Source organism: Bos indicus, chromosome 8, assembly GCF_029378745.1.
Source record: "Bos indicus isolate NIAB-ARS_2022 breed Sahiwal x Tharparkar chromosome 8, NIAB-ARS_B.indTharparkar_mat_pri_1.0, whole genome shotgun sequence".
NCBI lineage: Eukaryota > Metazoa > Chordata > Mammalia > Artiodactyla > Bovidae > Bos > Bos indicus.
Window position 1 is genome coordinate 76,533,167 of NC_091767.1, and position 22,400 is coordinate 76,555,566.

At 39.9% G+C, this 22,400-nt stretch overlaps 1 protein-coding gene across 2 annotated transcripts in view; it reads right to left on the minus strand.

Annotated features, from left to right (window-relative positions):
* FRMD3 (FERM domain containing 3) overlaps positions 1–22,400 on the minus strand; it is a 351,285-nt gene that overhangs the window by 156,125 nt on the left and 172,760 nt on the right. For both annotated transcript variants that reach the window (XM_070795032.1, XM_019966466.2), the window contains exon 3: positions 1,226–1,268. In XM_070795032.1, the coding sequence (XP_070651133.1) occupies positions 1,226–1,268 (43 nt within the window). The remainder of the gene's footprint in view (positions 1–1,225; positions 1,269–22,400) is intronic.

Below are 22,400 nucleotides of genomic sequence, written 5' to 3' on the forward strand. Positions count from 1 at the left end.
TTGGATGCTTGTCCCAACTCTATTCCAGCCTCACCTCAAGGGGCTGACTTCTCTGAACTTTCCATGTGTTGCTGCCCCTTGCCTGCACCTCTTTCTTGCCCTCTCTCTGCAGCATCATTCGCCCACAGCAGCTCTGGGTGCTAGCCTGAACAGCCCGGCTGACTGTGAGTCCTGCACTGGCCAGACAGAGTCTATTCTTGAGTGAAAGGAGAAGAAAGGGAAGAGACAGACAGAGGTCTGAGTGAAGACAGAAAAGGGATAGGGCAGGAGGGTAAAAGGAAAGAGTTAAGGAATAGATATGTTGGTTACCAGTTTGCCATCATAATTCAGTTTCTTCCTTCTCTTACTTAAAAACCTTGCTTCAAATAATTTTTTCATATTAAAAAAAGAAAAGACTCCCTTGAACGATGACTAGTGACCTAATACGTGCTAACCTGATCTCTGATGAGAAACTGATTAATCACTCACATTTTAGAGCCCTGGGAAAGTTGACATGAAGGGATAAATGGACTCCAGGGCAGGCAATGAATTTCTGAGGTGCATTTCAGAAGTTCTCCTCTAAACCATAAATAAAAGCAGGTTGACTACAGCCTGGCACAGGTGACCAGGACAAAACATCATGCCATCCAGGACCAGCAGTCAACACCCTATTCACAATGCCCCCAAGTGGATGACCAGATATTCTATGCACTACAGAGATGTTTCCCAAGCCAACTTTTCCAAGAGTTCATCGGGGGAGGCGAGGAGGCAGGTCACAACACCAGAGCTTGAAAACATTACTCAGGAAAGTATATTGGGGAGCTTGAGGAGTGGACAAGAATACTTCAATCTTCATTAATGTTATCAGCAAGATTTTAATTTCAAAATACACCTGCCTATCTTCCCACCCCCCTACAACACTGACTTTCCACCCTGAACCATTTACTAGCAAACCCCACAATCAAAGGGGAACTAGGCACCTGTGCCCCTGTTTGAACATGAAACATGAGGGTAAGATGATGCGGAGGGGGAGAGACACAGGCCTCTAGGAATAGTGACCATGGGGAGCACCAAGGCCAGCAAATAAGAGAGGAGAAGTTACACAGCTCATGGGGAGGGAGAAGTCCCCCCACCCCCAGATCTTTAACTTCATCCATTTCTTTCTTGGCAGGAGAAACTCTGTAAAGAAACAGAATCTACCATTGGACATTTCAAAGCAAAAATGAACCCACAGATTGACACTTACATTTCATTTGCTTGGAGATGGACTTGTTAGGTTCAAGCCAGTGCTGGGGAGAAAAAAAGCAGAGATTATGGGTCAAATGGCTGGACCATGTGATGCATACTTAATAAAAGGAACTTAGTAAAGATATTCTTTTTCCAAAGTACAGCCTCAGTTCCCCATAGATATTCCTTGGGGTTCCACCCTCTGAAGATCAACATGAGCAATTGGGCAGTAATAATATCACAGGCAAGTGTATAAATTACAGAGAATTAATACTTTCTGAGTAGTATTTGAGTCATGCAGTTGCTAGGAGAGAAGGACAAGGGAGAAAATATGCACTTAAATGGGATGTTCCAGTGGCTCTAGTTGGCTCCTAGGTGATTCTTTGAGCTCCATCGCTCTGGGCAAGCCACAGATGGCTAAAGACTTTGACATCCGTGACCTCTAAGAGTCACAGTCCAGCACCATCCTTTCAAGTTAACAGTGGGGCAAGCCACCATTAGCCCTGTCACATACAGAGACAGTTCTTCCTTCACAGTAGGGAGGAACAAATTATTTTAAACATCTTATTTCAGAGGCCTGAGGTCATCAAGAAGAAAAATCAGCTGCAACACAAAACAAAGAAGCTCCAAATCCTGAATAGCTCAGAATCATGTTACCGATAAGTATTTGAAGCAGACACAATGCTGGACCCAGCAACCAGCTCTCTCCACACCATGAGTGAAGGTCACTTTGACATGCCAACACCAGGGCAGCCTCTGATGTTACAAAACATGATGCCCTTGAAGCTGCTTAAGGAATATCAGGAAACATCACTTTATACGCCAGAAGTTTAGATAGATAGATGGTAAGAGGGGTGCCACTGAGTATCCATCAAGATGCTGGGGAGTCCTCACTTATGGGGCACCCTCTCTCTGCTAGATACTGGAGACAAAAGAAGAGGAGGAAACTTACCATCAGTCAAGCACTTACACCTCAGTTTATCTCATTTGCAGGATCCAGTAAGCCTCAGGATTCTGTATTATCCCTATTGTTTGATGTAAATACATAGCCATGAAGTTGAATTAGGAGCTAGTATTGTTGAGGGTTCACCAAGTGCCAGAGTTTCCATAAGCCATCATTACTACCCCATTTACAGACAAGAAATCTGGGGCTTGGGATGTTAAAGAACTTGCCAAAGAAATGGCAAAGTGAAGAAATGGCGACGCCAACTTTCTATGCAATTCTAGTGCAGAGGCCCTTAACCTTGGGCTTGTGGCTTCCCCACTGGCCAGTTCACTCTAAAATGTATTATTCTCCTCGCTGAACACTCCCTACCTTCCTAGGAACTAGAGAATTGAGTGTCCAGTCAGCAGGTTCCAGTCTAGGGTTTCAGATCTTTGCATTCTTTAAAGAAAAATGGGGTCTCCTGGCTATTTAAATCTAATTCTTCTAAATGAAGAATCTGCCAGAAAACCATGCATTCATCCATGACCTGTTGCACAATCAAACTAATATAGCAAATTTCTTTGTTTCTGGCCAGAATTCCACCAACCTATGTTGGGAACCCTGGTTAACTCCTTTTTCCCTTATTTTTTTGTGGTAAAATATACATAACATCTGGTCCCATCACTTCATGGCAAATAGATGGGGAAACAATGGAAACAGTGAGAGACTTTATTTTCTTGGGCTCCAAAATCACTGCAGATGGTGACTGCAGCCATGAAATAAAAAGAAGCTTGCTCCTTGAAAGAAAAGCTATGACCAAACTAGACAGCATATTAAAAAGCAGAGACATTACTTTGCCAAGGTCCATCTAGTCAAAGCTATGGTTTTTACAGTAGTCATGTATGGATGTGAGAGCCAGACTATAAAGAAAGTTGAGCACCAAAGAATTGATGCTTTTGAACCGTGGTGTTGGAGAAGACTCTTTAGTCTCTTGTACTGCAAGGAGATCCAACCAGTCTGTCCTAAACGAAATCAGTCCTGAATATCCATTGGAAGGATTGATGCTGACGCTGAAACTCCAATACTTTGGCCATCTGATGTGAAGAACCAACTCATTGGAAAAGACCCTGATGCTGGGAAAGACTGAAGGCAGGAGGAGAAGGGGATGACAGAGGATGAGATGGTTGGATGGTATCACTGACTTGATGGACATGAGTTTGAGTAAACTCTGGGAGTTGGTGATGGGCAGGGAAGCCTGGCATGCTGCAGTCCATGAGGTTGCAAAGAGTCAGACATGACTGAGCGACTGAACTGAACTGATACATAACATGGGCCTTCCCAGGTGCTACTAGTGATAAAGAATATGCCTGCCAGTATGGGAGACATAAGAGATGTGGATTCAATCCCTGGATCGGGAAGATCCCCAGATCAGGAAGATCTCCCTGGAGGAGGGTGTGGCAAGCCACTCCAGTATTCTTCCCTGGAGAATCCCAACAAAGGAGCCTGGTGGGCTACAGTCCATAGGGTCACAAAGAGTCAGTCATGACTGAATCAAGTTGGCATGCACGCACGCATACATAACATAAAATTCACCATCCTAACCATTTTTAAGTGTACAATTTGGCATATTAAACACACTTACAGTGGTGTGCTACCATCACCACCATCCACCTCTAGAATTCTTTCCATCTTGTAAAATTTAAACTCTATACTATTAAACATTAACTTTCATTTCCCCCTTTCTCCCAGCCCTTGGAAACCACCACTGTACTTCTGGTTATCTCCTTCTAATCAGAAATTATGCTTGGACTTTACACAGTTAAAATTGAACAATGAGAAAGGTATTGATTATACCACTTACTAGCTACAAAATGTTTACTTTCGGTCTCTGTTTTACAACTATAAAATGAGAACAGTAATTGTACCTCCCTTGTAAGGTTGTTGTGAAGATTTTAAAAATTAATACATGTAAGTTGCTTAACAGTGCCTGTCATGTGAAAAATATTCAGTGAATGCTTGTTTGCTGATATTGTCACTGTTATTTAATAAGTACAGTTTAATTGGGAGACCACATTTTTCAATATATGGGACACATGAAAAGAATAATAACAGGGGTCTCTGGTGATTTAATTACTTTTCTAGAAATAAATACATAGCATAATTTAGAACTAAGGCATGAAAACAAATAACAGCAGCCTGAGATCAATACCTACTGCTATTGTTTCACAGAGGAGGATACAGTCATTTTGTGAACAGAGTCTGAAATGTAAATAAGTTATCCACATGCTCCTTGCTTGGCATTCTTTAAACTCCTTAGCCCTTCTCTGCCGAATTTCAACCTATCTTCCCACCTTCTCACTGCCTCCAGGGATGACAGGCAAATTTCACTTTGTGCACTCACAAAAGTTGATGGTAATCTTCCAGGGTTGTGAGGAGAACTCAAGATTGGCTGAAGGTTTGGGGAGAATGAGTGTCATGATGGATTGGTTATGTCTGCCATTCATGATGGATTGGCTATGTCTCCCATGGAAGGGGAGGGAACATTTAAGGCATGCCTGTGAGGTATTTACCATCTGTGGTCTACATAAATTACTATAAATGATCTGGCCTTCTCATTGTCCTACATAATATGCCCAGCAGTTTCTGATCAGTTCCTATCTTCCTCTTCCTCTCAGCCTACTCATATCCTGCCCTTGTTTCTCAATTACCTTTGTCTAAAATTTAACTACTACATACATTTCCAAAACAACTATTCTTCCCCAGTGGGATAGTCATAGGCTATAGAGTTCTAAGAAAAATAAGCCAGAAGTAATCATGCTTTAAGGAATTTTAGGGAATCATTTATTCAAAGAGGGTCACGCTCAATTTATTGGTATGCACTGAAGTTTAAAGGCTTCCATGATGACTCATGGTAAAGAATCTGCCTGGGTTCCATCCCTAGATCGGGAGACCTGGGTTTGATCCCTGGATCGGGAAGATCCCCTGGAGAAGGGAATGGCTCTCCACTGTAGTATTCTTTCCTGGAGAATTTCATGGACAGAGGATCCTGCCGGGCTACCGTCCATGGGATCACAGAGTCAGATACAACTGAGTGACTAACACTTTCACTAAAATTTAAAAACCTGACTGGCCTATGGCCTAGCAGTTCCTTCACTCTAATTTGGCCATGTGAATGAAGAGGAATGAAACAAGGATTTTCACTGAAATACTATATAAAATTACAAAATATTAGAAATAACATTAATGGCCATAATCAGGAAAATGGGTAAATAAAATCTGGGAGATTCTGTGGCAGTCTTTTCTAGGAAGTAGATCTTTATGTGCAACATGGTTGAATCCCCAAGGCAAAGTGTAGGATAAAAAAGTGAACTGCAAAATTTATAACCATGACCACAGTTAGTTCCCAAATTGTGCACAGGAAAGCACAGCCACAGTAGACATCTGCTGGACTCCGTGCAAACCCTGAGCTCAGGGAGGTCCACAGTCCCAGTATTAGCACCCACTAAATTCCTTTTAATGTCATACTTTTTCCAAAGTTGGGTTTCCTGTGGTTGCTGTGATTAAAAAAAAAAAAAAAAAAAAGTCCTGTGCAAATTAGGAATTTGGTGTAGAACAGGCAACGAGTGTGGCAGTGTCTAATCTGATCCCAAGGTTTGAGAGCCATGAAGTGTCCAACAGGCATATACTGCCAGTTAGTAGGTAATTATGGTTAAGAATGAACTGGATACTATTTTCACGTGTGTAATGTTTTGAATGGCTACTAAGGCCATAATGGCTATGTTAGGACATAAATACTTATTAAGTTGTTTGGATCTAATTCTCACTAGATGGAACTGTTAAATATTCTTTTGACCTAGAGCACCATGAAATAATTACTAAGATACTGAAAGAGCCATAAACCAAGACAATTCAAGACCCTCTGAACTATGATCGGAGAAGGCAATGGCACCCCACTCCAGTATTCTTGCCTGGAAAATCCCATGGACGGAGGAGCCTGATGCACTGCCATCTATTGGGTTGCACAGAGTCGGACACGACTGAAGCGACTTAGCAGCAGCAGCAGCTGAACTATAGTATCATATGACTAATGTGTTCTCTTTTTAAAGTAAAAAGTACAAAACAGTACCATATATTTTCAAAGAAGACTTAACAAGCATCTAAATGTATTTTTAAACATCTGAAATGATGCTAAACTGATCAAGTGAGGTGGGTTACAGGGAGAGAATAGGAATTTAGGGTTGTCAGTCAAAGAAAACCATGAAACCACAACTTCCATTTTAACTGTGATGCTTTAACTTAAATTTTCACATGCATTTGTACAGTACATGACTATTTAAAAATCAGTTGCAAAGAAATAGCTAAACTCTATCCAGAAAATGGCTCACAGTAAAGAATTCGCCTGCAATGCAGGAGACTTGCTGGAGACATGGGTTCGATTCCTGGGTTCGGAAGATCCCCTGGAGAAGGAAATGGCAACCCTCCCCAGTATTCTCGCCTGGAGAATCCCATGCACAAAGGAACCTGGCGGGCTACAGTCCATAGGGTTGCAAAGAGTCAGACAAGAACCAAACATCATCCAGAGAATAAAAGTGGATTTCATGTAGTTTAGACTCCAGAGGAAGAATCTCATATATAACAGGCCAATGACAAATCTAGCCAGGCATCCAGGTTGACTCAGGAGCCAGCAGGCCTGGATTCAGAAGCCAGCTCTGCCACTTACTAGTGAGTGGTGTGACCTCCATCAAGTTCCTCTGTTTCTTCAGTTATAGCATCATATGAGGTTTAAGTGGGTTAACTCACTTAGAAGCTCTAAGAACAGAGTTTGGATCACAGTGAAGGCTGAATAAACACCAGCTGTTCCCTCCGATCTTCCTCCCGTTCACTGAGAGATTCTTAAGTTGGTGACATAGGCCCTCTCGGTGAGACCATATTTGTCACTTTCTTCTCTCCCTCCCCACCCCACCTGCCTTCTGTGCTACATGAACAGATAATTCGCCTTCATTTTTTCATCCTTCCTTTTAGAGGTAGGAGTTGGACAATGAAATAGTCTGTACTATACCAACACCTCCTGCTGAGATTGCATGTACAGATGGATTACACGCCCATGAGAAAATAACAACCATGTTGTGGTGTGCTTGGTAATTAGATGTAAGGCTTAGAACATTTATCACATTGCTATTTTCCCTTCAATTGCTACTTGGAATATATGTGATCTTTTAAAGTCTGTTTCCTTGCTGAAAACTGATATTCCTAGAGAGAGGAAGCAACGAAAACCTGCCAACCAAATATCTGAATTTGTGGCTGAAACCTTCATTTCCTCGAATCTTATTTAGAATAAAAATTTCAAAGACTAAGGAAGGTAATACCCAATCATTGATTCTACTTACTGAGCTTCGACAGAAAGATGAACCAGAGGAGGCATCCTTAGCATGAGTTGAAGGTATTAGGAAGATGTCTGCAGGAAGAGTGTCTGAAGGCACAGCCCAGGTTCCCTTTCCCTTTAGTTATACAACAGTTAACTTTTTTTTTTTTTTTTTTTTTTTAAAGAAGGCTGCCCTCAGGTTACTGGAATCCATTGCAGGGTGAAGAATGAATATCCCACACACCCCCACCTCCACCATCCCACAGCAAGTCAGCTCATAACTAATAATGGATGCTTTTGAACTGTGGTTCTGGAGAAGACGCTTGAGAGCCCCATGGACTGCAAGGAGATCAAATCAGTCCATCCTAAAGGAAATCAACCCTGAATATCCATTGGAAGGACTGATGCTGAAGCTCCAATACTTTGGCCACCTGATGCACAGAGCTGATTCATTGGAAAAGACCCTGATGCTGGGAAAGATGGAAGGCAGGAGGAGAAGGGGGCAACAGAGGACAAGATGGTTGGATGGCATCACTGACTCAATGGACATGTGTCTGAGCAAACTCCAGGAGATAGTGAAGGACAGGGAAGCCTGTCATGCTGCTGTTCATGGGGTCACAAAGAGTCAGACACAACTGAATATCTGAACAACAACAACAACTAATGACAGATGTGGGAGGATAAATACTCCTTATTCCCTTGGGCAGGACAACTCAAAGACATGACCTACACTCTTCCTGAACTCCTCTGTGGAACTGAGCCCAAGTTATTCTCTCTATGACTGCCTAACATCATACCCTGGCCCACCCTCCTTCTCTTAATGTCCCAATCCCCTACTCCCCTATAAGTCTCCTTCTGGGAACATTTCCTAATAAAACTGGAATTTTTATCTCAGGATTTGCTTTCTAGGAACTGAACCTAAGACAGCCTCCCTAACTCTCCAGCCAAAACTGCCCTCCATGGTATTTGAAATTCTTCTATTCAAGAAGAATTCTCAAATTCTTTTATTCCTTTCACCTTAGGCTTGAGCCCTAGTAGGCTGCAAATTCCCTGTGAAGGGTCCCAATTTAGCATTGTTTTCAGCATTGAAAATCTGACCACATTTCAAGCCAGTTCTTATCTTCTGGGTTGGGGGTAGCAGATTTCAGAACCTCTAAGATTCCTTTAGCTCTCACATTTCATATACTATGAATTGAAGCAGATGAGAATGTTGCCAACAAATATTTCTTTCTAATTTTGCTGCTGCATTTAGCTCTAAGAGATAATTTTTCTCTTTCTCATCATGAGAAATGGTACATTTCTTTCATACTTTCTAATTCTGGCAAATATGGAGAAAAAGATGGCAGGAATGAGTTGGTGATTTATGACTGAGTAGATTGATTTTCAAATTGGTAGATTTTTTTTAAAAAGCTACCAAAAGTAAACAATATAAAAGTTAGCTATCTTCAAATCTGGGCTTCTGTTGAAACTGACCCAGTTTGTGATTACAGAATAAATTACACACCTCTCTGTTATCTTTCTCAAAACCCTTGGTTCTCTACACCAAAGTAATCTGTAGACTAGAGAAATGTGTTAAATAACCAATAGGGCTTTAAACAATAATGAATAGACCTTCCCAAACAGGAGATTGTTTTTCTCCTCAACAGTAACCAAATCCCAAATCTGCTCTGAAAAGATGGCCTGATTCTCACATCCCACCTGGACAAAGCCCCAGAGTAACTCAGTCCCTGCGTTAGCTAGCCAATTTATGCCATTTCTAAGCCCTTTGCTGGGGAAAAAAAGAATGCCATCAAAATGAAGGCAGCCTTAACAGTGTCCTGGATAAGAAAGTTAGCCTAGGCCTTAGTCATTTCACTCCTGGTAACAATGACTTCCACTCCAGTTTCAGTAAAATCTACAGCAACAAAAATATCTGTAGATCAGGTATACTCAAAAGTTATTGTCCTTTTGTAAGTCAATCTATGTAAGAAAACCTCCATGGCTTTAGGAATAGTGTTTTTGCACTCCTTCAGCCATAACTGCTTTTGCTTTCTAGGTTCCTAGGGATGAGCAAAACAGAAGTAACTGCCAAGAGAAGAAACACTGTAGGAAACAGGAGAGCAAAAGCACCTTTTTTTTACATAAAGAACCAGATTGTAATTATTTTAAGCTTTGTGATCCATATGGTCTCTGTCAGGACTCCAACTCTGCCATTGGAACATAAAAGCAGCCACAGACAACACAGAAATGAATAGAAGTAGCTGTGTTCCAACAAAACTTTATTTACAAAAACAGATGAGTGTCATCCTGACCCTTGTGTGCCAACCTCTTGCTCTACATCCAAGAAATCCATAGTGTACAAGAAAAAACAAATAGTGGTCTGAAAATATAATAGAGTTTGTTAAAAAAAAAAATGTTTATTGATGTGCATTTTAAAGTACATTAAAATACCAAAATGCAGTCATAAAGGGAATTATGGGCTTCTTTCATGCTTGTTACAATGGATTTTACCATTATCAGTACCCAGTTACATACTGTGGAACATCTGCCGTCACGTCATATAAATTTAACGATACTATCACCAAACTTTTCTAAAGTTCAAAATTCTCCTAGTTGTCAAACTTATGGATCTTTCCAAACTCTTTAAAGCATGGAATAGTAAAAAGATAAGTTATATATACTGATAACATGGATTAGTGCATTTAAACAACCCTATGGCACAGTTGCTTTTAGTATCCTCATTTCACAGATAAAGAAACTGAGGCACAGGCTAAGGTCAAAGTCATACAAACAGCAGATGGCAGGGACAGGATTTGACCCAGTCTTCCTGTTGTTAAATCTCTTAGCATTTGAGCAATAATGTCCTCTAATCTTCCTTCTTCTTGATATCAGAGATTTCAGTTCATTGTTTTTATGAATTCTGTAACTACCTATGCTTCCAAAATGTCTCTCTCTCTCTCCCCCCTCATTCTATTCTTTCTTCTCTGTATGTTCCTGGTTAGTCTTCATTGCAAGTTTCTCCTTCCGGACCATCCTTTAAAATATGGACATTTATTCAGCTTTCAGTTTCTCCTCTCAACTTATACTCTCTCCCTTAACACTGCAATCTATTCTTCAGGGCCTTAAAATAGTGAGGAGCTCATTGACTCCCAAAATCTCCATCTGTGACCTAAATTTTTTTAAATTTTAGATCCATTTCATTTTAGGGCCTAAGATTCAGATCTATATTTTCAACTATACTGCAAACCTCTCTGCCTCAACAGCTCATAGTCATCCCAACTCAACATGTCCAAAACTTATCAATCCAATGTTTTTGTACAGTTTATTTGGTAAATGGTTCCACTTGTACTTGGAACCTATGTAAGAAGTCCAAACACTCTGCTAGAAAAGCCATGTGGAAAGGCCCTGAAAACACATGCAGAGGAAGGGGGTCCCCAAGCCCCACCTTCTAGTCACCCCCACTGAAGCACCAGGCACATGAATGAAGATGTCTTGGACACAGACCATACCAACCACTGGCTGAGTGAGCCCAGACAACCCCAGGCAGAGCAGAATTATCCAGCTGAACCCTAATCAAATTCCTGACCCACAAAATCCTGAAATTTAATAAAACTGTGCTGTTTTAAACCAGCAAGTTTTGAAGAGAGTTGTTACATAGCAATAGATCACTAGAACTCTTCCTCCTTCTTATGGACTGAATGTGCCCTCACCCATTATACTCACATGCTCCAACCCTAACCCCAAAGTGATGATTCTGGAGGTAAGGCCTTGGCGAAGTAATAAGGTTCAAAAGACGTCATGAGAGTACAACCCACGTGATTGGATTAGTGTCCTTATAAGACAACAAAAAAAGACCAGAACTCTCTTGAGCTCTTCCTACTCTACTCCACCATGTAAGGACATAGGAGAAGGCAGCTGTCTGCAAACCAGAAAGACAGTTCTTACCAGGAAACAAACCCATCAGTACCATGATCTTGGACTATCCAGCCTCTTAAAACTATGAGAAATAAATGTCCTGCTTAAGCACCTGGTCTATGGTGTTTTCTTGCAGCAGTCCAAGATGCCTAAGACACTCTCATTATTACCTCCATCCATATAATACATAATTACAACTGAACTTTGAAAGATATCTATCTGCTGGAGCATAAATGAATAAGAAATATGTCTTCTTTAAACTGTCATTTCCTAATCTATACTGTTTTTATTTATCTAAGTTATACACTATACTCACACTTACATTGCAGTCTCTTCTCAGCTGAACTTAAAAACTGCCTTTAAAATTACTTCCAAACCTGCTTGTGTACATTTAGCTCTAAATTTCTTGCCACTGGAAGTCTCTAGTGAGTGATTTTCTTTATAATTATGGCACTTAAATCTTATTCCCCAAATTAATTTCTATCTTCATTCTGAACCAAACCCAGGAGGTTCCCACTACAGAGGAGAAAAACTGTCCTACATTGGATATCTTCCCATTTTTTCTAACTCAAACAGAGATAACACGGTATTTCCCAGCCCTACTTAGTTTTTGTCTGCCTTTTTAGAAAATTTCAAGTGTACAACATAGTGATTCAATAATTTTATACACTACAAAAATATCACCATGGTAAGTCTGGTTACCATCTGTCACCATACAAACTTATGGCAATATTATTAACTATATTCTCCATACTGTACATTATATTCCCATAGTTTATTTTATAACTAGAAGTTTGTACCTCTTAATCTCCCTCATTTATTTCACTCATCCTCCCACCATCTCCTCTCTAGCAAACACTAGTTCATTCTCTGTATCTATGGGTCTGTTTTGGTTTTGTTTTTTAGATTCTACAATAAGTGAGATCAAGTTCTATTTGTCTTCCTCTGACTAATTCCATTTAACTTAATACCTTTTAGATCCATCCATATTGTTGCAAATGATAAGATTTCATTTTTTAATTATATATATATATATATATATATATATATATATATAAAATCACATCTTTATCCATTCATCTGTTGGTGGACACGTAGGTTGCTTTCATATCTTGGCTTCTGTAAATAGTGCTTCAATGAACACTGGAGTATATATATCTTTTCAAATTAGTGTTTTTGTTTTCTTTAAGTAAATATCCACAAGTGAAATCGCTGAATCATATGGCAACCTCACTTTTAACTTTCTGAGGAATCTCTAGTGTTTTCCACAGTGGCTGCACCGATATATGTCTCCACCAACAGTGCATGAGATTCCTTTTTTCCATATCCCCACCAACACTTTGTGTTTGTTATCTTTTTGATTATAGTCATTTCGACAGATGTGAGGTGATGTCTCACTGTGGTTTAAATTTGCATTTCTCTGATAATTAATGATTTTGAGTAGCTTTTCATGTGCCTGTTGGCCATCTGTATGTATTCCTTGGAAAGATGTCTATTCAGGTCCTCTGCTCACTTTTTAATCTGGTTTGTTTTTCTGATGTTGAGCTGTATGAGTTCTTTGTATATTTTGGATATTATCTCCTTATTGGATATCTTTGCAAATATATGCTCCAATTCAGTAGGCTGCATTTCACTGACAGTTTACTTTACTGTGCAAAAAATTTTTAGTTTAATACAATACATTTGTTTATTTTTGCTTTTGTTTCCCTTGACTGAGGAGATACATCCAAAAAATATTGCTAAGATTGATGCCAAAGAGCATACTGCCTATGTTTTCTTCTAGGAGTTTTATGGTTTCAGGTCTTACATTTAAGTCTTTAATCCATTTTGAATTTATTTTTGTGTATGGTGTGAAAAAGTAGGAGAGTCTGATTCCTTTGCATGTAGCTGTCTAATTTTCCCATCACCATTTATTGAAGAGTCTGTTTTTACCCATTGTATATGGCTGCCTCGTTTGTTATAGATTAATTTACCATAAAAATGTGGGTTTATTTCTGGGATCTCCAATCTGTTCCACTGATCTATGTGTCTGTTTTCATGTCAGTACCATACTGTTTTGATTATTATAGTTTTATAATATAATTTGAAATGACAGCGTGATATCTCCAGCTTTGTTCTTTCTTGAGATTATTTTAGCTATTCAGGGTCTTTTGATTCTATACAAATTTTAAAATTACTTGCTCTAATTCTGTATAAAATGTAATTGGTTTTTTGATAGGGATTGTGCTGAATCTGTAGATTACCTTGGGAAGAATGGTCATTTTAACAATGTCAGTTCTTCTAATCCATGATAACACTATAACTTTCCATTTGTTTGTGTTGTTGTCAATTTCTTTTATTGATGTCTTATAGTTTTCTGAGTGTAGGTATTTTAGCTTTTAATTTTTTCTCTGTATTTAATACTGTTCAATGCAATTGTCAATGGGATTGTTTTCTTAATTTCTCTTTCTGATAGTTTATTGTTAGTATAAAATAACACACCAGATTTCTGTATGTTAATTTTGTATCCTCCAATTTTAAAGAATTCATTTATTAGTTCTAATAGTTTTTTGGTGGTGACTTTGGGATTCTCTATATATAGTATCATGTCATCTGCATTCAGTGACATTTTTCTTCTTCCTTACCATTTTTCTTTGCTTTTATTTCTTTTTCTTGTCCAACTGATGTGCTTAGGACTTGAATAAAAGTGGTGAGAGTGAGTATCCATGTGTTGTTCCTACCCTTAAAGAAAAAGTGTACAGCTTTTCACTGCTGAGTACAATGTTAGCTATGGGCTTGTCATATAAGGCTTTTATTATGTAAAGTATGTTCTCAATATATTCACTTTCTTAAGAGTTTTTATCATAAATAGAACTGAACTTTTATCAAAGCTTTTTCTGCATCTATTAGGATGATCATATAATTTTTATTATTCAATTTATTAATGTGATGTATCACAATGATTTACAGATATTGAAAAATCCTTGCATCCCTGGCATAAAGCCCACTTGATTGTGGTACATGATCCTTTTAATGTATTGTTGAATTTGGTTTGCTAGTATTTTGTTGAGGATTTTTGCATCTGTGTTCATCAGTGATACTGGCCTGTAATTTTCTTTTTTTCTGGTGACTTTGTCTGGTTTTGGTATCAGGGTGATGCTGGCCTCAGAGAATAAGTTCAGAAGCATTCCTTCCTCCTCGATTTCTTGAAATAGTTTGAGAAGAATAAGTGTTAAATGCTTTGTAGAATTCTCCTGAGAAGCCATCTGGTCCTGGACTTGTATTTGTTGGGAGGTTTTTCTTAATTACTGATTCATTTTCATTATTGATAATTGGTATGTTCATATTTTCTATTTTGTACTGATTCAGTGTTGGAAAATTGCACATTTCTAAGAATTTATCCATTTATTCAGGTTGTACATTTTGTTGGCATATAATTGTTCTTCAGTTCAGTTCAGTCGCTCAGTTGTGTCCAAGTCTTTCCAACCCCATGAACTGCAGCACACCAGGCCTCCCTGTCCATTACCAATGGCCGGAGTCTACCCAAACCCATATCCATTGAGTCGGTGATGCCATCCAACCATCTCAACCTCTAATGTCCCCGTCTCCTCCTGCCCTCAATCTTTCCCAGCATCAGGGTCTTTTCCAATGAGTCAACTCTTCGCATCAGGTGGCCAAAGTATTGGAGTTTCAACTTTAGCATCATTCCTTCCAAAGAACACCCAGGACTAATCTCCTTTACGATGGACTGGTTGGATCTCCATGCAGTCCAAGGGACACTCAAGAGTTTTCTCCAACACCACAGTTCAAAAGCATCAATTCTTCGGCACTCAGCCTTCTTCACAGTCCAACTCTCACATCCATACATGACCACTGGAAAAACCATAGCCTTGACTAGACGGACCTTTGTTGGCAAAGTAATGTCTCTGCTTTTTAATATGCTGTCTAGGCTAGTCATAACTTTCCTTTTAAGAAGTAAGCGTCTTTTAATTTCATGGCTGCAATCATCATCTGCAGTGATTTTGGAGCCCCATAAATAAAGTCTGACACTATTTCCACTGTTTCCCCATCTACTTCCCATGAAGTGATAGGACCAGATGCCATGATCTTAGTCTTCTGAATGTTGAGTTTTAAGCCAACCTTTTCACTCTCCTCTTTCACTTTCATCAAGAGGCTCTTTAGTTCTTCTTCACTTTCTGCTATAAGGGTAGTGTCATCTGCATATCTGAGGTTATTGATATTTCTTCCAGCAGTCTTGATTCCAACTTGTGCTTCATCCAGCCCAGAGTTTCTCATGATGTACTCTGCATATAAGTTAAATAAGCAGGGTGACAGTATACAGCCTTGACGTACTCCTTTTCCTATTTGGAACCAGTCTGCAGTTCCATGTCCTGTTCTAACTATTGCTTCCAGACCTGAATACAGATTTCTCAAGAGGCAGGGCAGGTGGCCTGGTATTCCCATCTCTTTCAGAATTTCCCACAGTTTATTGTGATTCACACAGTCAAAGGCTTAGACAATAAAGCAGAAATACATGTTTTTCTGGAACTCTCTTGCTTTTTCCATGATCCAGCGGATGTTGGCAATTTGATCTCTGGTTCCTCTGCCTCTTCTAAAACCAGCTTGAACATCAGGAAGTTCACGGTTCACGTATTGCAGAAGCCTCCCTTGGAGAATTTTGAACATTACTTTACTAGCGTGTGAGATGAGTGCAATTGTGTGGTAGTTTGAGCATTCTTTGGCATTGCCTTTCTTTGGGATTGGAATGAACACTGACCTTTTCCAGTCCTGTTTCCACTGCTGAGTTTTCCAAATTTGCTGGCATACTGAATGTAGCACTTTCACAGCATCATCTTTCAGGATTTGAAATAGTTCAACTGGAATTCCATCACCTCCACTAGCTTTGTTTGTAGTGATGCTTCCTAAGGCCCACTTGACTTCACATTCCAGGATGTCTGGCTCTAGGTGAGTATGAGTGATCACACCATTGTGATTATCTGAGTCATGAAGATCTTTTTTGTACAGTTCTTCTGTGTATTCTTGCCACCTCTTCTTAATATCTTCTACTTCTGTTAGGTTCATACCATTTCTGTCCTTTATTGAGCCATCTTTGCATGAAATGTTCCCTTGGTATCTCTAATTTTCTTGAAGAGATCTCTAGTCTTTCCCATTCTATTGTTTTCCTCGATTTCTTTGCATTGATCGCTGAGGAAGGCTTTCTTATTTCTCTTTACTATTCTTTGGAACTCTGCATTCAAATGGGCATATCGTACCTTTTCTCCTTTGCTTTTCGCTTCTCTTCTTTTCACAGCTATTTGTAAGGCCTCCTTAGACAGCCATTTTGCTTTTTTGCATTTCTTTTTCTTGGGGATGGTCTTGATTCCTGTCTCCTGTACAATGTCATGAACCTCCATCCATAGTTCATCAGGCACTCTGTCTATCAGATCTAGTCCCTTAAATTTATTTCTCATTTCTACTGTATAGTCATAAGCGATTTGATTTAGGTCATACCTGAATGGTCTAGTAGTTTTCCCCACTTTCTTCAATTTAAGTCTGAATTTGGCAATAAGGAGTTCAAGATCTGAGCCATAGTCAGCTCCCGGTCTTGCTTTTGCTGATTCTCCATCTTTGGCTGCGAAGAATATAATCAATCTGATTTTGGTGTTGACCATCTGGTGATGTCCATGTTTAGAGTCTTCTCTTGTGTTGTTGGAAGAGGGTGTCTGCTATGACCATTGTGTTCTCTTGTAAAAACTCTATTAGCCTTTGCCCTGTTTCATTCCATATTCCAAGACCAAATTTGCCAGTTACTCCAGGTGTTTCTTGACTTCTACTTTTGCATTCCACTCCCCTATAATGAAGAGGACATCTTTTTTTGGAGTTAGTTCTAAAAGATCTTGTAGGTCTTAATAAAACCGTTCACCTTCAGTTTCTTCAGCATTACTGGTTGGGGCATAGACTTGGATTACTGTGATATTGAATGGTTTGCCTTGGAAACGAACAGAGATCATTCTGTTGTTTTTGAGATTGCATCCAAGTACTGCATTTCAGACTCTTGTTGACTATGATGGCTACTCCATTTCTTCTAAGGAATTCCTGCCCACAGTAGTAAATGTAATGATTATCTGAGTTAAATTCACCCATTCCAGTCTATCTTAGTTCGTTGATTCTTAGAATGTCGATGTTCACTCTTGTCATCTCCTGTTTGACCACTTCCAATTTTCCTTGATTCATGAACCTAACATTACAGGTTCCTATGCAATACTGCTCTTTACAGCATTAGACCTTGTTTCTATCACCAGTCCATCCACAACTGGGTGTTGTTTTTGCTTTAACTCCATCCCTTTATTCTTTCTGGAGTTATGTCTCCCCTGATCTCCAGTAGCATATTGGGCATCTACCAATCTGGAGAGTTCATCTTTCAGTGTCCTACCTTTTTGCCTTTTCATACTATTCATGGGGTTCTGAATACTGAAGTCATTTGTCATTCCCTTCTCCAGTGGACCACATTCTGTCCGACCGCTCCACCATGACCTGTCCATCTTGGGTGGCCCCACATGGCATGGCTTAGTTTCACTGAGTTAGACAAGGGATGATCCATGTGATCAGACTGGCTAGTTGTCTGTGATTGTGGTTTCAGTCTGTCTGCCCTCCGATGCCCTTTCTCAGCACCTACCATCTTACTTGGGTTTCTCTTACCTTGGACGTGGGGTATCTCTTCACAGCTGTTCCAGCAAAGCGCAGCCACTGCTCCTTACCTTGGGTGTGGGGTAGCTCCTCTCAGCCACCGCCCCTGACCTTGGACATGGCGTAGCTCCTCGCGGCCAGCTCTTATGATCCCTTGTATTTCTATGGTGTCCACTGTAATTTCTTTTCTTTCATTTCTGATTTTACTTATTTACTTTTTTTTTCTTGATGAGTCTAGTTTATCATCTTTACAAAGAACCAGCTCTTAGTTTCATTAATTTTTTTCATTGTTTTTCTAGTCTTCATTTCATTTACTTCTGCTCTGATGTTTATTATTTCTTTCCTTCTTTTAACTTTGAGTTTTGCTTGCCCTTTTGCTGAGACTTCCCTGGTGGCTCAGATAGTAAAGCGTCTGCCTACAATGCAGGAGGCCCGGGTTCAATCCCTGGGTTGGGAAGATCTCCTGGAGAAGGAAATGACAACCCACTCCAGTATTCTTGCCTGGAAAATCCCATGGATGGTGGAACCTGGTAGGCTACAGTCCATGGGGTCGCAAAGAGTCAGACACGACTGAGCAACTTCACTTTCACTTAGATATTTTAGATTGTTAGATTTTTCCCGTTTCGTGAGGCAGGCTTATATCACTAAACAATTCCCTCTTGAAACTGTTTTCACTGTGCCCCATAGATTTTGGATCATTCTTTTTCCATTTTTAAATTTCCTCTTTGATTTTTTTCACCGACCCATTGGTTGTTTAGTGGCATATTGTTTAGCCTCTACACATTCATGTTTTTTTTTCCAGTTTTTTCCTGCAGTTGATTTCTAGTCTTACAGTACTGTGGTCAGAAATGGTGCTTGATATGATTTCAATCTTCTTAAACTTACTGAGACTTGTTTGGTGGCATAGCATGTGATCTATCCTATAGAATGTTCCATGTACACTTGAAAAAATGTGTATGCAGTTGCCATATATATGTATGTGTATGTGTGTGTGTGTGTGTGTGTATACATACATATACTTATATATAGTCCACTGGTCTTGAGTATCTTTTAAGGCCAGTGTTTCCTTATTGATTTTCTGGCTGGATGATCCGTCCATTGATGTAACTGGGGTGTTTAAAGTCCTCTACTATTATTGTGTTACTGTCAATTTCTCTCTATATATATCTGTTAATATTTATGTATTTAGGTGCTCCTCTATTGGATGTTTGTGTGTGTGTGGACTCAGTCACTCAGTTGTAGCTAGACTACTTCATCTGTGGAATTTTCCAGGCAAGAATACTGGGGCAGGTTGCCATTTCCTATTCCAGGGGATCTTCCCAACCCAGGGATCAAATCAATGTCTCTTGTGTCTCCTGCATTGGCAGGTAGATTCTTTACCACCAGTGCCACCTGGGAAGTCCTATATATTTACAATTCTTCTGTCTTCTTCTTGGATTGATCACTTGATCATTACATAATCTCTCTCTTTGTCTCTTCTTATAGTTTTGTTTTAAAACTGATTTTGTCTGATAAAAGTCTTGCTACTCCAGTTTTTTTTTTTCATTTCATTTGCACAAATACTTGTTTCCTTCCCCTCAATTTCAGTCTGTGTGAGTGTGTTTAGATCTGAAGTGAAACTCTTGTAGACAGGATATATATTGGTCTTATTTTTTTAATCCATTCAGCCACGTTGTGTCCTTTGATTGGAGTATCTAGTCCATTTAAATTTAATTACTTTAAAAAATTAATTTATTTTTTAATTGAAGGATAATTGTTTTACAGAATTCTGTTTTTTTCTGTAAAACATCAACAAGAATCAGCCATAGGTATACATATATCCCCTCCCTCTTGAACCTCCCTCCCATCTCCCTCCGCATCCAATCCTTCTAGATTGTTACAGAGACCCTGTTTCAGATCCCTGAGTCATACAGCAAGTTTCCATTGGCTATCTATTTTACATATGGTATTGTAAGTTTCCATGTTACTTTCTTGATACATCTTCCTCTTCCCCTCCCCCTCTGTCCATAAGTCTGTTTTCTATGTCTGTTTCTCCATTGCTGTGCTGCAACTAAATTCATCAGTATGATCTTTCCAGATTCCATATACGTGCGTTAGTATATGACATTTATCTTTCTCTTTCTGATGTACTTCACTCTGTACAATGGGCTCTAGATCTGTCCACCTCATTAAAACTGATTCAAATGCATTCTTTTCTTTGGCTGAGTAATATTCCATTATATATATACCACAGCTTCTTTATCTACTCATCTGTCAATGGACATCTAGTTTGCTTCCATGTTCTAGCTATTATAAATAGTGCTGCAATGAACATTGGGGTACATGTGTCTTTCAATTTTGGTTTCCTCAGGGTACATGCCTAGGAGTGGGATTTCTGGGTCATGTGGTGGTTTTATTCCTCGTTTTTAAAGGAATCTCCACACTGTCTTCCATAGTGGCTGCATCAATTTACATCCCCACCAGCAATGCAAGGGGGTTCCCTTTTCTCCACACCCTCTCCAGCATTTATCGTTTGTAGACTTTTTGATGATGGCCATTCTGACTGGTGTGAGGTGGAATCTTGTTATAGTTTTGATTTGCATTTCTCTAATAAGGAGCGATGTTGAGTATCTTTACATGTGTTTGTTAGCCATCTGTGTATGTCTTCTTTGGAGAAAAGTCAGTTTAGGTCTTTTTCTCACTTTTTATCATTGCAGAGTTGACTATTGTGGGCATGCTCACAGGAAAGGCTGGTACCCAGCACAGTTGGCTGTCAAGCCCTGCTTCATTGGCTGCTGGCCCACTGGTAGGAAGGGCCAGGTCTCAGTACAGCTGACTATGCAGAGTCCTAAAGGGTCCTGCAGCTGGTGTGAGCCTGTAGGTGGGCAGGACTGGGTATCAAGAAATCTGGCTGCAGGGTCTGGGGTGGTGGGAGAGGCCAGGTTCTGAGGCACTAGCTTCAGGGCCTAGAGGGTCCCCAGGTTGGTGCCAGCCCACTGGTGGACAGGTAAGCCCCCAGTGCTAATAGATTAGAAAAGAGCTCCAAAATGGTGCTTGGCAATATATTAATATTGTGATAGAATATATATATTGTCCTTGTGATAGAATGAGCTTCCCAAGATGGCTGCTACCAGTGTCTATGTCCCTAACAGGAGTCCCAATTGCCTCGGCCTTTCCAGGAGGCTCTCTAAGATCAGCAACTGGATCTGACCCAAGATCCTTTCAAATTACTGCCCATGTACTGGGATTTGGAGTATATGAGATTTTATACTCATAAAAAATGCACCATTTAAGAGCTGGATCTGTTTCCTACATCTCTCTGGCTCTCCCATATGCAAGCCCTGCTTATCTTCAAAACAAGATGTTCTAAGGGGACCACCTTCCTGGTGCAAGATCCCCAGGCTGGGAAACCTGGTATGGGGCTCAGGGTTTTCATTTGTTTTTTTTTTTAATCTAAAAACAAGTTTTATTTGAAAAAAATTTTTTGAATAAGACTCTAAGGTAAAATATCTACCAAAACAAAGTTGCATACTCTCTAAAAACAACAAAATCTAGACACTCAACAGTGTAATACTCACAATATCTAACATCCAATATAAAATTACCAACTTGCAAAGATGCAGGAAAATGTGACCCAAAACAGAAGAAAATTCAGTCAGTAGAAATAGCCATAAATTCTATAGACCGTATAATTAGAAGACAGAGATTTCAAAAGATCTGTGAAAGTGCTGGACTCAATATGCCAGCAAATTTGGAAAACTCAGCAGTGGCCACAGGACTGGAAAAGGTCAGTTTTCATTCCAATCCCAAAGAAAGGCAATGCCAAAGAATGCTCAAACTACCGCACAATTGCACTCATCTCACATGCTAGTAAAGTGATCCTCAAAATTCAAAAGCATATTCAAAAGCAGAGACATTACTTTGCCAACAAAGTTCTGTCTAGTCAAGGCTATGGTTTTTCCAGGGGCCCTGTATGGATGTGAGAGTTGGACCGTGAAGAAGGCTGAGCACCGAAGAATTGATGCTTTTGAACTGTGGTATTGGAGAAGACTCTTGAGAGTCCCTTGGACTGCAAGGAGATCCAACCAGTCCATTCTAAAGGAGATCAGCCCTGGGTGTTCTTTAGAAGGAATGATGCTAAAGCTGAAACTCCAGTACTTTGGCTACCTCATGCGAAGAGTTGACTCACTGGAAAAGACTCTGACGCTGGGAGGGATTGGGGGCAGGAGGAAAAGGGGACGACTGAGGATGAGATGGCTGGATGGCATCACCGACTCGATGGACGTGAGTTTGAGTGAACTCCGGGAGTTGGTGATGGACAGGGAGGCCTGGCGTGCTGCGATTCATGGGGTCACAAAGAGTTGGACA